The sequence below is a fragment of the Phocoena sinus genome, chromosome 15 (genome assembly GCF_008692025.1).
Source record: "Phocoena sinus isolate mPhoSin1 chromosome 15, mPhoSin1.pri, whole genome shotgun sequence".
NCBI classification, from domain to species: Eukaryota; Metazoa; Chordata; class Mammalia; order Artiodactyla; family Phocoenidae; genus Phocoena; species Phocoena sinus.
Window position 1 is genome coordinate 68,682,805 of NC_045777.1, and position 13,955 is coordinate 68,696,759.

General features: G+C 41.3%; 1 protein-coding gene across 6 annotated transcripts in view; it reads left to right on the top strand.

Annotated features, from left to right (window-relative positions):
* Positions 1-13,955, top strand: part of TNRC6A (trinucleotide repeat containing adaptor 6A) — a 98,483-nt gene that overhangs the window by 64,427 nt on the left and 20,101 nt on the right. For all 6 annotated transcript variants that reach the window (XR_004345593.1, XR_004345594.1, XM_032603742.1 and 3 more), the window contains 8 exons: positions 1,157-1,237; positions 1,611-1,662; positions 6,510-6,652; positions 7,356-7,493; positions 7,960-8,088; positions 8,538-8,615; positions 8,877-9,087; positions 12,570-12,701. Coding sequence is in view for 4 of the 6 variants with exons in the window: in XM_032603742.1 (XP_032459633.1) it covers positions 1,157-1,237; positions 1,611-1,662; positions 6,510-6,652; positions 7,356-7,493; positions 7,960-8,088; positions 8,538-8,615; positions 8,877-9,087; positions 12,570-12,701 (964 nt within the window). In the remaining 2 variants the exon portion in view is untranslated. The remainder of the gene's footprint in view (positions 1-1,156; positions 1,238-1,610; positions 1,663-6,509; positions 6,653-7,355; positions 7,494-7,959; positions 8,089-8,537; positions 8,616-8,876; positions 9,088-12,569; positions 12,702-13,955) is intronic.

The following is a 13,955-nucleotide window of genomic DNA, read 5'->3' on the forward strand; positions in this document are numbered from 1 at the left end:
AATTAATTTCTTTAAAGAAAGCTAACCAGTGATAGTATGAAAGATAAATTGGAACAGAGGAGAGACCAGAGTTAGTGATCTTAGTTCGGAAGCTTCTGCATTCATTCTGGTTAGAAAGGACAGCCTGAATTGGGAAGCAAGAATAAATGTTTAGTAGAAGGCATTGTTGTGAGAGACATTTGGAATAAAAGAGACAGGTATTGGCAACCAGTTAGGCATGGGGTGGGGGTGAAAAAGGAAAAGGAATCAAAGCCCACTTCAGAAACCTTGGAAAGGGTTAGATGCTTGCTTCAGAGACCTGCAGTTAGGGGGAAATTACGAAGCTGTGTTCTGTTCCACAGTCAGAAGGAATAGGTAGTAGCAATGGGAAAGGGAAATGAAGGCAACAAACTGAGAATTGTTCTGTGATCCTCATGTTAATGGGAGGCCTTGGTCTCTATGGCTTCCAGCCTCCCTGTCTACCAAACTGCTAATCACGGACCGTTTTTTCTCTGAAGTCATGTCTCCAAGTAGTTTCCGTACCTCCCATACCCTAAGCAGCCACAGAAAGCCAACACCAAGTAGGAGGAATCCCAGCTTTAGTTGCTGCTGGGGATATTGTGTTCTTGGCAGCATAAATTGGAATTTTAAAATACTCTTTCATACGGAAACATATGGTGTTTTTTCAGTACAGTGCCCATAGCATAATTAAATTATGGGTTTAATTGGTTTCTTTGGACTAACCTGAAACCTGGTGACTCTTCTTACTTTGGTTTTGTGTGAGAATTCTACAAATCCAAATTATAATTAATCTTTTAGGACACAGTTCATTTATAAATTGGAAACTGTCTGATGAACAGTTCTCTATTATCCAGAGGACTTTTTAACTTTTTGTGGGTCATCAAGGCCCTTTGCTTCTGTCTTTTCCTTCTGACTGCTTGCCTTTAGAGATTTCTCTGTGCATTACAGCTATACCAGAGGACTGGAGCAAAGGAAGTTGAAAATCAAATAAGTTTATTTTTAATTATGAACAACTCTGTGAGAAGAGTTGGTTGGAGGAGAAATTTATTGGCTAAAAATGAGAGTTGGGAATTGTCTTGAAGTTTTATTAATCCATCACTATACCCAGATAAATAGAGATGGCCATGGCATCTTTCTACTCTTTTATTTTACAAAGGGAATGATGAAAGGTGGAAACAAACAAGAAGAAGCATGGATAAATCCATTTGTTAAACAGTTTTCAAATATCAGTTTTTCGGTAAGTATGTTTTCTTGGCAACCTCCTTCCCTTTTAATGGTGATCCATAAACTTACCCTAATACCCTAATTTCATTTTTTTGTTTTCTTAACAAATAATTATTTTGAGTCCTTATGAATATGCTGAGGTTAGAATAAAATTTTCCATGACGTCTTCTTTATTTTTACAGTTTTAGCTAAAAACATTGATCACGTATCTTTTTTTTTTACATCTTATTTTTAAAAATATTTTTTATCATATTAGGCAGTGAAAAATGAAGTTTTATGATCCACTTAAATTTCACAAATAAGGAAATAAAGTAAAATTCTTTACTTTTAATTTATTTTCATTGATAAATTAAGGTCTACTAACATGCTACTTTTTCCTTCTTCAGAGAGACTCACCAGAAGAAAATGTACAGAGCAATAAGATGGACCTTTCTGGAGGTAAGAAAAAGTTAAATCAGTTTGAGTTTTATGTTCATCATTGATGGAGAAACTTATCTGACATGATCCTACTGAAAGAGCACTGACCTTGACCAGGAGAGGGAGACCTGGGTTTCTGTTTCAGTGTTCCTATTCTGTCTAGCATACATTAGAATGTGGGGGTTTTATGAGTTAGTATGCCTTTTAAAGTGTAAATCACTGTGCAGATCTAAGGTCGTGATACTGTTAGCCTTTGATTACCTCAAATTTAGTCCTGTCAAGAATAAGTTATCCAGGTTGAGTGATACAGTCTTCTCAATTTAGGGAGCAATGTGTACAAAGACCCAGCTACATGATAGAGATATCTTAAACCATACTGGGGAAATGGCAAGTCGTTCCATGTAATGGAAGAAGAAATATAAATTGGTTGTGGTGGTGGGAGTGTGGTGACGGTAAAAGCTTTACTTAGGTGAGGTTGCCAGAAAACTAGGTAGGTGCTAAATCATGAGGAGCTTGGGTGTCTGAGCTTTATTCTGAAAGTATGGGATTAAAGAACTTTAAGCCAGGAGAATGAAATGATTTGGTCTTATGTTTTACAAAAATAATCATGGCTGTAGATCGAAAATATCTTGGGACAGAAAACATTGGCAGCAGAGGAAGACTAAAAGATACTAAACATAGCAAAACCAGTTAGAGATTTGTTGCTATAGCCAGTGAGAATTTTCAGAGCTCTAAACTAAGACAGTTGGTGGGAAGAATCTTAATTCAGTGTAGATATAGGAATTAGAATCAATAAAAGTTGATAACTGGCTTGAATCGATTTGCTCTGGAGGATGAGGGTGAGGGTGTGGTAAAAGATAATTCCCAGCTTTCTTGCCTGGGCAGTTTAATATGTGGTACTGTTGTTGTTGTATTAGTCTGAGTCCAGGCAGAAGAGAGAAACTGCATAGTAGTTTGAACAGGGAAAGTTTAATACAAATGTAAAGAATCACTATTAGACTAATGAGGGATTGGCTAGGAAGAGATAATAACGAGACTCCTGAAGAATATGTGAATATATGAATAGCAGATATTAGGAGTAACCTGAAGACTAAATTATAAACTCAACAGCTTCAACAGCTGTTCAGCAGCTTAAAAAGTGAAAAAAGGGAAGAGAAAAGAAGATGGCCTATACAGATAAGCAACCGATAACATGCAAAACTACTGCCATCCTTACTTCTGTAATTGGTCACAAGCTCTCGTTGGTATCTTTGGCTTACTTCTTTTACTACCCATTCCATACTTCCCCACTGTCAGCCAGCACCTCAGCTGCTCTGGGTTCTTTTGCTGGTGGAGCGACCCAAACCTTCATTCCTGCAGGGTCTGAGCCCTCAGTCATCTTTGCTTTTTCGGTTGTTATAGTTTTTTCATTAACCTTTACTACTGGGCATGGAATTACTAAGAAGCACCCCCAGACGCACACACCCACCCCCTGCCCACCTGCCCGGATTCCAGAGTCTTTGCTGCCTTCGTTTTGTAGCAAGAAGCCAGGTCCCCCTTGGTAATCAGAGTCAGTCACTCCAGCCAGCAGGTGAGCCCCCCGCCCCCTTGCCAGCTGGTTCAGTGGCATCGGTTCTTAACTGTATCCTGTAGGACAGAAGCCCATCCTTTTAGAATGTTGTCTTTCAGCTTGCTTTGTAACTGGGTCTTCAGGAACCACTTGTACCTATCAATTTGGCTAGCTACTTTTGGGTGATGATATATGTGGTAAGACCAGTTAGTTAAGCCCGTTACTCTACTTCCTTTACTATGAAATGAGTTCCTTGGTCAGACACAGTGCTGTGAGGAGTGATGGATAAGGCCTTCTGTGAGACCATGGATGGCAGGGGGGGAAGTCCGTATCCAGAATATGCATCTATTCCTCTGATGACAAGGCTCTGCCTCCTCCATGGCTCACTGAATGGCAGAGAAGTTGCTGTGCTGCTGTGCTGTTGGAACTTGCTGGAAATCTACCCTTCTAGGGTGCTGGGAAAAGCTGTTCATGGAGAGATGTCTCACCTTAGACACTCTGCTACAAAGCTGCCTGGAGGTATGTGGGAATGCTGGGAGAAGCTGGCCTCCGAGTGAGGCTGATCACCCTGTACTGCAAGTGTAGGGCACAGGAGAAGCTGGAAGCACTGCCAAAGTCGCCAAGGGCACGTAGGCAAAACTTCCGCCTGCAGTGTCTCTCCAGCGCCCTCTATTGACAAAGCCTCAGTGCCAACTGGTGAAGGAAAAAAATGTAGAGCCCAGATATTTTCACAGAGCAGTCAAAAAGTGTGAATTTGGAGCTGAGAGACAATAAATCAATAACTGGCCATTATTTGAGATAGGAAATATAGATAGGAAATATAGTAGGGGAAACAGGTTTGATAGACAAGGTTACTAAGTTTAAAGTTGCTATGAAAACCATGTGGTGATGTCCAGTAAGCAATAGAAAATCTGGATGTGCAGCTTAGAAGAGATAGGGCTGGAGATAATAAGTGTAACTAGACACTGATGGTAGTACAGCCTCAAAAATAGGTTGACTAGGGAATTCCCTAGTCGTCCAGTGGTTAGGACTCCAAGCTTTCACGGCCAGGGAACTAAGATCCTACAGGCTGCTCCAGCACGGCCAGGAAGGAAAAAAAAGGTTAAAAAGTTTAACAAAAAAAGAAGGTTGGCTAGAGGCTTATAGAGTAATGGACCAAAGACAAACTCCAGGGGGAATAATGACATTTAAGGGAGATCTGAGGAGAGATGGAACAAGTTAGAGTAGAATAGAGTAATTTTTCAGTAGTCAGATGAGAATAGAGATTTGAGAAGAGGAAAGTGATTGTCATGGAACAGATTTGATCCTGGAGGTTAGGACGAGTCATTGGTAACTTTAGCCAAGGGCCTTCTTAAAGGATCGGTCAAGGGGTGGCTGCCACATTTGGCACTCAGATGGTTTTTAAAGTGATGCGGGGACTTCCCTGGTGGCGCAGTGGTTAAGAATCTGCCTGCCAGTTCACGGGACACGAGTTCAAGCCCTGGTCCGGGAAGATCCCACATGCCGTGGAGCGACTAAGCTTGTGTGCCACAATTACTGAGCCTGCGCTCTAGAGCCCATGAGCCACAGCTTCTGAGCCTGTGTGCCACAACTGCTGAAGCCCGTGTGCCTAGAGCCCGTGCTCCGCAACAAGGGAAGCCACCGCAATGAGAAGCCCACGCACTGCAACGAAGAGCAGCCCCTGCTCTCCGCAACTAGAGAAGAGCCTGCGCGCAGCAACAAAGACCCAACGCAGCCAAAAATGAAGGAATGAATAAAGTGATGCGGAATGGTTTGGAGAAAGGATGTATCATGCCACTTTTTGAAAAGAGTTTATTTAGGTAGGCAAAAATAATGTGGATTGTTAGGAAAGAACAGCTTGGAGAGAGACTTGGAAAAAGAGTTGGTTGGGTTTGGTTACAAGGTTAGACGTGGAGAGTGAGGAAAAGAGTTCAAGATGGCTAGCTTGGGTGCGTCAGTGAATGGTGACACCATTAACGGTGGAAAGAGAACAGAGGAGAGGTTGTTGCACAAGTTCGTTGCCAAAAAAAAAAAGTTCGTTGCCATTTAAGGGAGAGCTCTTAATTACAAGTGCTGAAGGGTGGGTTATTCACATATCTGGACCAGTACTTCTGGAAAGCAGCAGCATTTGAAAATTGTACCTATTTTAAGAATCCTTTTGTTAAAATTTTTCTTTTCCACTTGCCTAGGATGAGGGTAGTAGGGGTGAGTGTTGTGGTGGCTGCAGCAGCAGGCATCTCAAAGAAGGACAGCAGTTGCAAAGAAATTATGGGTGAGATCTGAGGACTGAGAAAATGTGGAGCCTGAGGAACAGGGAAATGGGAGGAAAAGGTATTCTCGCAAGGTAAAAACCAGGGTTTCAAGGCTGTGTGACTAGGAGAATGAAGATGCCACTTTTGAGCCCCATGAAGATCTAGAGGCGATATCATGTGCTTGGTTTCACCTGTTAAAAGTGACAAAGGGGCACTCAAGTGGCTATGCTCAGCAGGCAGTTAAAGATGTGCGACTGAGAACAGGAGTGAATTCAGAGTAGGCATTAGTATTTGAGGGTCACCTTGGTAGTGAATAAGCCTGGGGGAGGCCAGTTTGAGAGAGAGAGTTGAAAGAGTGAGACCTTAAACATACTGAGTACATCCCAGCATTGAAGAAGCACAAAGAAGTGGGCTCAGCTATGGAAAGAGGAGGAGAAAGAGAACCCAGAACGGGTATAATATGATAAGGGCGTGGAGTTAGAGATTTGTTTAAGTAGGATTGTAGCCTGGGAGCTGGCTATTTTGAGTGAAGATTTTTTGCCAGACGGGCTTTCCATGAGAGGAGGTCGTATTTATTGCAGCTTAGTCAGAATGAGGAGAGCGGAGCAAGCCCTGAGAAAAGAGGAAGACCTTTCCCTGTCTGCTAAATGGGGGTGATGGTAGTAGAATTATTAGCATTAAATGAGAATGCACGTTCAGAACGGTGCCTGGCACTTTGTAAGCATATGCTAGATGGTGGTTTGTCTTAGTGCTATTTCTGTTGTTTGTCGTTGGAAACTATGTTGTTATTTTAAAGTTAAGCAGATTATAGATGACCAATAGATGTCTTAACCATCTATTTCCTAGTCTATTTTCAAGTTAATTTGGTTCAATAAAATAACAGTATTCGCTAAACCCAACTTGTGAGGAATGCAAGATTTATTAAGTGCATTCTTCACATGGTCCTGGTCAAGGCAGAATTCATTTTGGTTTGGAAGTGAGTACTTTTCTTTCTGCTGTACATTTATCTGAAACCATCTAGGTTAGTTATCTTCCTACTTGATAACGTAGTCTCCTGCATTTATCAGGAATGTTACAAGACAAACGAATGGAGATAGATAAACATAGCCTAAATATTGGTGATTACAATCGAACGGTCGGGAAAGGCCCTGGTTCTCGGCCTCAGATTTCCAAAGAGTCTTCCATGGAGCGCAGTCCTTATTTTGATAAGGTAAGTTGTTTGTTTGTTTTTTGTTTGTTTTACCCTGTGGCTAAGAAAGCAATACACTTAATAGCATAATTTTCTCATTAACAGCTTAGAACATTTAATATAATATAAAGTGTTATAACCCAGTGCCAAATATTACTGGACTTGTAGTTCATTGTCCTTTTATGTCTCGATTTATCATAGGGGTTGCATTTATATTTTCCTCTTAATCCCATAAAGTATGTTTGGTTCTTTTTATGTACTCTAGAATTAACACTAATCCGCTCTCTTCTGTTTTCTACCTGTTTCCTGTTGATGCTGGAATGTCATATGACTTCTCTTCTGTTCCTGCAATGATTTCTCCCTTCCACTTGTTTGCTTGGCTGGTGTTGCACATCTTTCTGTCTGTCCAATCAGGATGGCATTGTAGCAGATGAATCCCAAAACATGCAGTTTATGTCCAGTCAAAGCATGAAGCTTCCCCCTTCAAATAGTGCACTACCTAACCAGGCCCTTGGCTCCATAGCAGGGCTGGGTATGCAAAACTTGAATTCTGTTAGACAGGTAAGTCCACATGTGTATTTTAGGCTCTCTGTTGATTTGTATAAGTAATAAGATCTCTCTTACATGTAGTTGCTGTGTTTAAATCAATGTTTCAGTGTGGTAATGAGGTGTTTGTCCCTAAAGAATCCCAGTGTTATTTGGTGGTGGTTGTTTGTTTTTGTAGAATGGCAATCCCAGTATGTTTGGTGTTGGAAACACAGCAGCACAACCCCGGGGCATGCAGCAGCCTCCAGCACAACCTCTCAGTTCATCTCAGCCTAATCTCCGTGCTCAAGTGCCTCCTCCATTACTCTCCCCTCAGGTGAATAAATTTCCACTATATTCTCTACTCTTTACCTGGAAAAGAACCTTGAATAAATTTATATTTGAATGAGATGACTAGTTGATCATCATAGTATTTATTGGCAACTTTGAGATGAAACTAATTCTGAATTAGTTATTATTACAGAGGGATGTGGTAGGGTGAAGAAAATGAGTCAAAGATAATTTAAATCTAAAATTTATCATTCTCTTTCATAAAATACCTTGAGGGGAGGAGGACAATAGCAAAGTAAATTTGACTGGCTTAAGATTCATCTCTGTCACTTTATACTTAACATGTGAAAACATATGTGAACAGTAAATTAGTGAAGTCAAGAAAGACAGAACACAATCCCCTCCCAGTAATAGTCCACAAATTTTAATTGCTCTACTGATCATTTAAAATACAGAGTACATTTTGTTAGCTTGGGTTACTTTTGTTATTAACCTACCATTGTGATCCTAAGGTTCCAGTTTCATTGCTGAAGTATGCACCAAACAACGGTGGCCTGAATCCGCTCTTTGGCCCTCAGCAGGTAGCCATGCTGAACCAGCTATCCCAACTAAACCAGCTTTCTCAGATCTCCCAGTTACAGGTAAGTAGAATAATAGCCTTATTCAGTATACATTTATTGAGTGTCTACTGTGTGCTAAACGCTAGAATGTGCACAGGAAGTGTTGCAGTAAACAAAACGGGCATAGTCATGGCCTTCAGGGAGCTAACAGTGCATGTGTGAAGACAGATGGTGAACTCGAAGGGCAGGGTGCTCTGTGAGCAAGGCCAGCCAGGTCTGAGCTGGTGGTCGGGGTATGATGAGGAGGAAAAATTTCCCTGATGAAGTGGAAGTTTAGATGGAGCAAAAGACTGAATTCAATAGAATGGCTGGAGGCCAGAGAGTCCAAACGAGATATTAGATGAGGCAGGGCATGTGGGCATTGACTAGATGAAACCATGCCTTTGTAGGTCCCTCTGCCACCGTCACTCTAGGGCACGCTAGTCTGTGATGACGTGATACTGATGACCTTTTTGCAATCTTCCCTCCAGCGATTGTTAGCGCAGCAGCAAAGGGCGCAGAGTCAGAGAAGCGTGCCTTCTGGGAACCGGCAGCAGCAAGACCAGCAGGTAGATCTGATCCTTCCCCTTGCTTTGCTTGTACTCAACTTATATCAACTCCATTGTAAGAAGACAGCCGAAATGCCTTCATTAAACTATAATGGAAAAGGTTGGTCATTGAGTCTTCTGTCTGCCCAGAAGTCTTATTAACTGGTGCCTAGTGATTCTTCACCTTCCTACTGAGAAGGAAGTGAGTTCAGAAGTGAAGGGGCGTGAAGGTGTCTGTAGAGACTTTCCTCCGGTTTTTCACAGGCGTCTTGTCGTTTTAAGGGTCGACCTCTGAGTGTGCAGCAGCAGATGATGCAGCCGTCGCGTCAACTTGACCCAAACCTGCTGGTGAAGCAACAGACTCCGCCATCTCAGCAGCAGTCACTCCATCAGCCAGCCATGAAGTCTTTCCTTGAAAATGTCATGCCCCACACTACACCTGAGCTGCAGAAAGGGCCATCACCAATAAATGCTTTCAGCAACTTCCCCATAGGTGAGTTTCTCCTTGGCCAAAGCTTTCGGCTGGTGCTTCATGATCACAAGTTAACATCCTGCTGTCTTACCTGTCCAGATGTTCTCTTGTGAGTGCCACGCTGATCTTTAGCTGTTCCCTCTCAGAGGGTGGCCACGCCTCTTCTAGCGCTAGCCTCTTCATGCTTCAGCAGCGCCTCTCCATTCAAGAAAATCACACTTGTAAAAATCCCATGCTCTTTTGAAATGACTTAGTGTAAAGATATTATTTCTTTTTAACACTCAGATATCTTAATTGTAGGATATGAATTAGAGGGGAGGACTGAAATTATTAGAGCACGCCAGGGACATTTTGAGCAGTGCTGCTTTGAGGAAACAACTGGGAACAGTCACATCTGAAATTTTAATTACTAATTAAATATTTATAAATGATTACTGGCATAAATGTAGAAAATAGGGGTGAGAGAAGGGATTGCCTTTATTCCTTTTGCCGTAGCACCCCCCTTCTCTTTTTTTATGACGTCTCCAGGCTTTTTATTCCCTCTGGGAATTTCAGGCTTATATGTCTTCTCCTTCCTTAGGCCCCTTTTCTTCTTGTGCCTTTGAATATATTTTGACCTTTGATTGCTCACACCCTATTCATTTAACTTTTTCTTTCTCTCTTGTAAACCAGCTTTGTTGGTTAGCAGGCCCAGTTTTGTTGAAGACAAGTCAGTTAACTAGCACGTTCTGGGCTGTGGGCAGGAGTTGGGCCTGCTGTTGCCCCTGGTGCCGTTTCACTTTGGCTGAACCTGATACATGATTTGGCTCTCCCTGGTATTGCCATGGACTCTCAGCTAGGACACAGGTGGACCTTTGAGTTTTAGGAGTTGTTAGCAATCTCTTTACATTCCCTTGTCAGTTACCACTGTAGGTGAATACCAGAGAAGCCGGGTCATCCCAGAGACAACAGTATAGTGGTAAAAGAATACCCAAGTGTACACTAAGAGGTTTTGGTCTCACTAGTGAAAGGAAGTGACCCTCACTGATTACATACTGGACATATAAATTGGGCCAATGAGGAGATAAGTTTCTAAATAAGGGATTTCCTAGCCTCGCTACCCTTACAGCAAGAGACTTCTTCTTGATTAAGAAAGTCTGCTTAGCGGCTTCCCTGGTGGTGCAGTGGTTAAGAATCCACCTGCCAATGCAGGGGACATGGGGACATGGGTTCGAGCCCTGGTCCGGGAAGATCCCACATGCCACGGAGCAACTAAGCCTCTGCGCCACAACTACTGAGCCTGCACTCTAGAGCCCGCGAGCCACAACTACTGAGCCCATGTGCCACAACTACTGAAGCCTGCGCACCTAGAGCCCGTGCTCCACAACAAGAGAAGCCACCGCAATGAGAAGCCTGCGCACCGCAACGAAGAGTAGCCCCCGCTCGCCTCAACTAGAGAAAGCCCGCACACAGCATCGAAGACCCAGCACAGCCATAAATAAATAAATACGTACATATATACATACATTTATTTAAAAAAAAAAAAAGGAAGTCTGCTTAACCCAGTCAAGCACCAGTATGGTTGTCTGAATCAGGCATTGGCAAACTACAGCCCATTGGTCAAATTTGGCCAGCTGCCTGACTTTATAAATAAAGTTTTATTGGAACACAGCCATGCTCTTTTGTTAATGTATTTCCTGTGGCTGCTTTTGTGCTGTAACAAAAGAGTTGCATAGAGACACTGAGACCATGTGACCCATAGAGCCTAAGATATTTACTGTCTAAACCTTCACAGAAAAAACTTGCCAAGTATTGGGTCTAATTAATGAGTCCAGAGAGCAGCAAATTTAATTACTCTCTCCAAATAGGGGTGGTATTAGAGAATTTATATTATTAAAGTTTTAAGCTTGACCTGGTATCACAGGGACTCATCAGACCCAAGTATCTAAAAACCATTTGTTTTGAAAACTTTAGATTAAGAACCACCTCGATGTGTGTTAAATAAAGATTCTGGCTCGCACTGCAAAGTGTTTTTCTTTTTTCTTGGTCGTGCCACATGGCATGCAGGATCTTAGTGTGAGTTTCAGCACTGGGAAGATTGAAGCAAGAAAGTAATAGAACCTGACTGACTTTTTAAGAACTCACCCTGACTTACTTTTCGTTGTGTGCCCATTTATATACTTTTTTAAATTATTACTTTTTAAACTGTATTTTTTAAATTTACTTATTTATTTTTGGCTACGTTGGGTCTTCATTGCTGCTCCCGGGCTCTCTCTAGTTGTGGTGTGCAGGCTCTCTCTAGTTGTGGTGTGCAGGCTTCTCGTTGCGGTGGCTTCTCTTGTTATGGAGCACGGGCTCTAGGCGCGCATGCTTCAGTAGTTGTGGCACAAGGGCTCAGTAATTGTGGCTCATGGGCTGTAGAGCGCAGGCTCAGTAGTTGTGGCACGTGGGATCTTCCTGGACCAGGGATTGAACCTGTGTCCCCTGCATTGGCAGGTGGATTCTTAACCATTGCACCACCAGGGAAGTCCCTATATTTGTAATTTCTTACCCTGTGCATACTTAAGCTTAAGAAAACATCTATCATCAATTCTTTTTGTGGGGGTGGGGGTGGGCGGGGACACAATGCACGGCCTTTGGGATCTTAGTTCCCTGACCAGGTATCGATTCCGTGCCCAGTGGAAGCAGGGAGTTCCGAAAAGTTTCCATTTTTAACAAGCATCTCAGATTATGCTGTTGATGATGGTCCCCAGGATCACACTTTAAGAAACACTGGCTTAATGGTCAGTTTTCTGACTATAGTATCTCAGATAGAAATTTCCATCTTTGTTCCAAGAGAATATCTGAGTCTGATGTGTGTCATCAGCAAAGTTTAAGTAAGTTGCACCTTGGGATATGGGAGTCTCGCCCTAAGGTACAATTGTTAGAGCAGGACATTTTTACTTTTAAATGATAATATCCTTTGGCGGGTCAGGCAGTTGAAAATTGTTTATAAGCAAAAGTTAGCAACTGAAAGTGATCATGTGTAATTCTTCTCTTGGGAAGTACCTAAAGAGGTATATTTTAATAGATAAACTTTAATATTTGGCTGTCGTAGAATTTTCTGTAATTTTGCCAAGGAATTTAAAAATAATATTATATGGAGTAGTTTCCCACAGTTAATGCAATTATAGTACTAAGTTTTATGGTACTAACAGTTTTGAAAATGTTATATTAATGAGTGTTAGACAAGCTATTTAGGATTTCTGTGTGTTGCTTTCTTTGATAATCTAGCCATGGCTCGCTCTTCTGACGTTGTATCTGCGTGGCATCGGCCAGGAGTCCAGAGTGTCTGTCCTGCCTGCCTTGCCTTTGTATAATCTCTTGGCTGTGCCACATTTGCAGGATGATATTTATTAAGGAACATTAGCATTGAAAACATTAGATTAGCTACATATGTTTTTCTAGAAAATGAAAGTGGTACCAGAAGGAAAATATGCTATATTTTATAAAGTGGTTTTTTTTAATTATTATCTTATTTTTAGGCTTGAACTCAAACTTGAATGTAAATATGGATATGAACAGTATTAAAGAGCCACAGTCAAGACTAAGGAAGTGGACTACAGTGGACAGCATTTCTGTGAACACATCTTTGGATCAAAACTCCAGCAAACATGGTATAAAATACATTCTTATATTTTGACTTTTAAAAAGATAACTGTAGAATATTAAATTTAGGCTTTATTTTATTTTATATATATATTTTCATAGCTAAATTCTCTTAAGGACCTTTTCTCATTATTAAAAAGTGCTTTATTAGTTATTAAGTCTTAGTTAAAACTAAAAAAAAAATGACCTTTATTGTGCTATTGTGAAAAACAGATCAGATTCCACATTTATTTTTTAATTATTCCCTCTTTAGATGATCATTTAGTTTTTTGCTATTTTATTGTTTTAGTGTTCTACTTAACATTTACTCAATTTAATCTGATATAAGGGATTAAAAACTTCCACCATAATTTGACTTCTAACAGTGCCTTTCCATTCATCTAGTAATTGTTAATGGAGTATTTTCTGCCTTCCAAGAACTGTGCTAGGCCACCTGGAATACATAGATACATATGTACATACATGCGCACAATTGACTATGTAAACAAGTAAAAATAACTTGCCCTGAAGAAGCTCATTGTTTGGTAGCAAAAATAAACATGTAAACAGCTTTACTACACTGTGATAGGTGCTATAAAAGTTAATACATACAATAGGATAAATAGTATAAGAAAGTGAAATCTAATGGAGAAGTGAGTCAGGAATAACAAACCATGGGTCTGAACTGAGTCTTCACGTTTACCAGAGGAGTGGAGAGAGAACACCATGGAGAGGATAGCATGTGAAATGTTCAAAGGCAGGACCTCCTGGGGAGTTCTGCTAGATGGGCATGTCTGGGGGTGAAGGTGCAAGTGAGAGAAAGGAGGAAGGTGTAGCTGCAATAGTAGGTATTGAGCAATCATGGAAAACTTTTGTGCCAAAAAAATCACTTTAAACATGAAAATGGTGGATATCTAAAGGCACCTAAGGCTTAAAGAAGTCTAAGTGAGACAGAGGGCAACGGACATGAGAAGACGGAATGCATTGAAGAGAGTGTTAGAATTAAGGACAAAAGGGCTTCGTAACTAAGTTAATTCATTCTGCAAATATATGATTATCTGTGATGTGCCTCCTGTGCTGCTTGCCTTCCTCAGTCCAACCCTGTACCTTACCCTGGGCTCAAGAGTCATTTCCAAGAAGCCTCCTCCAGGCTTTGTGTTCGAATAGCACCTCTTATGTGTATCTGTCTTGTGTAAGTATCCATTTAGGCCTTTTTCCGTAACAGGACATAAATTCCTGGAGGAGAGAGTCCATGCTTTGCTTACCTGTAGCCCCACTGAGCA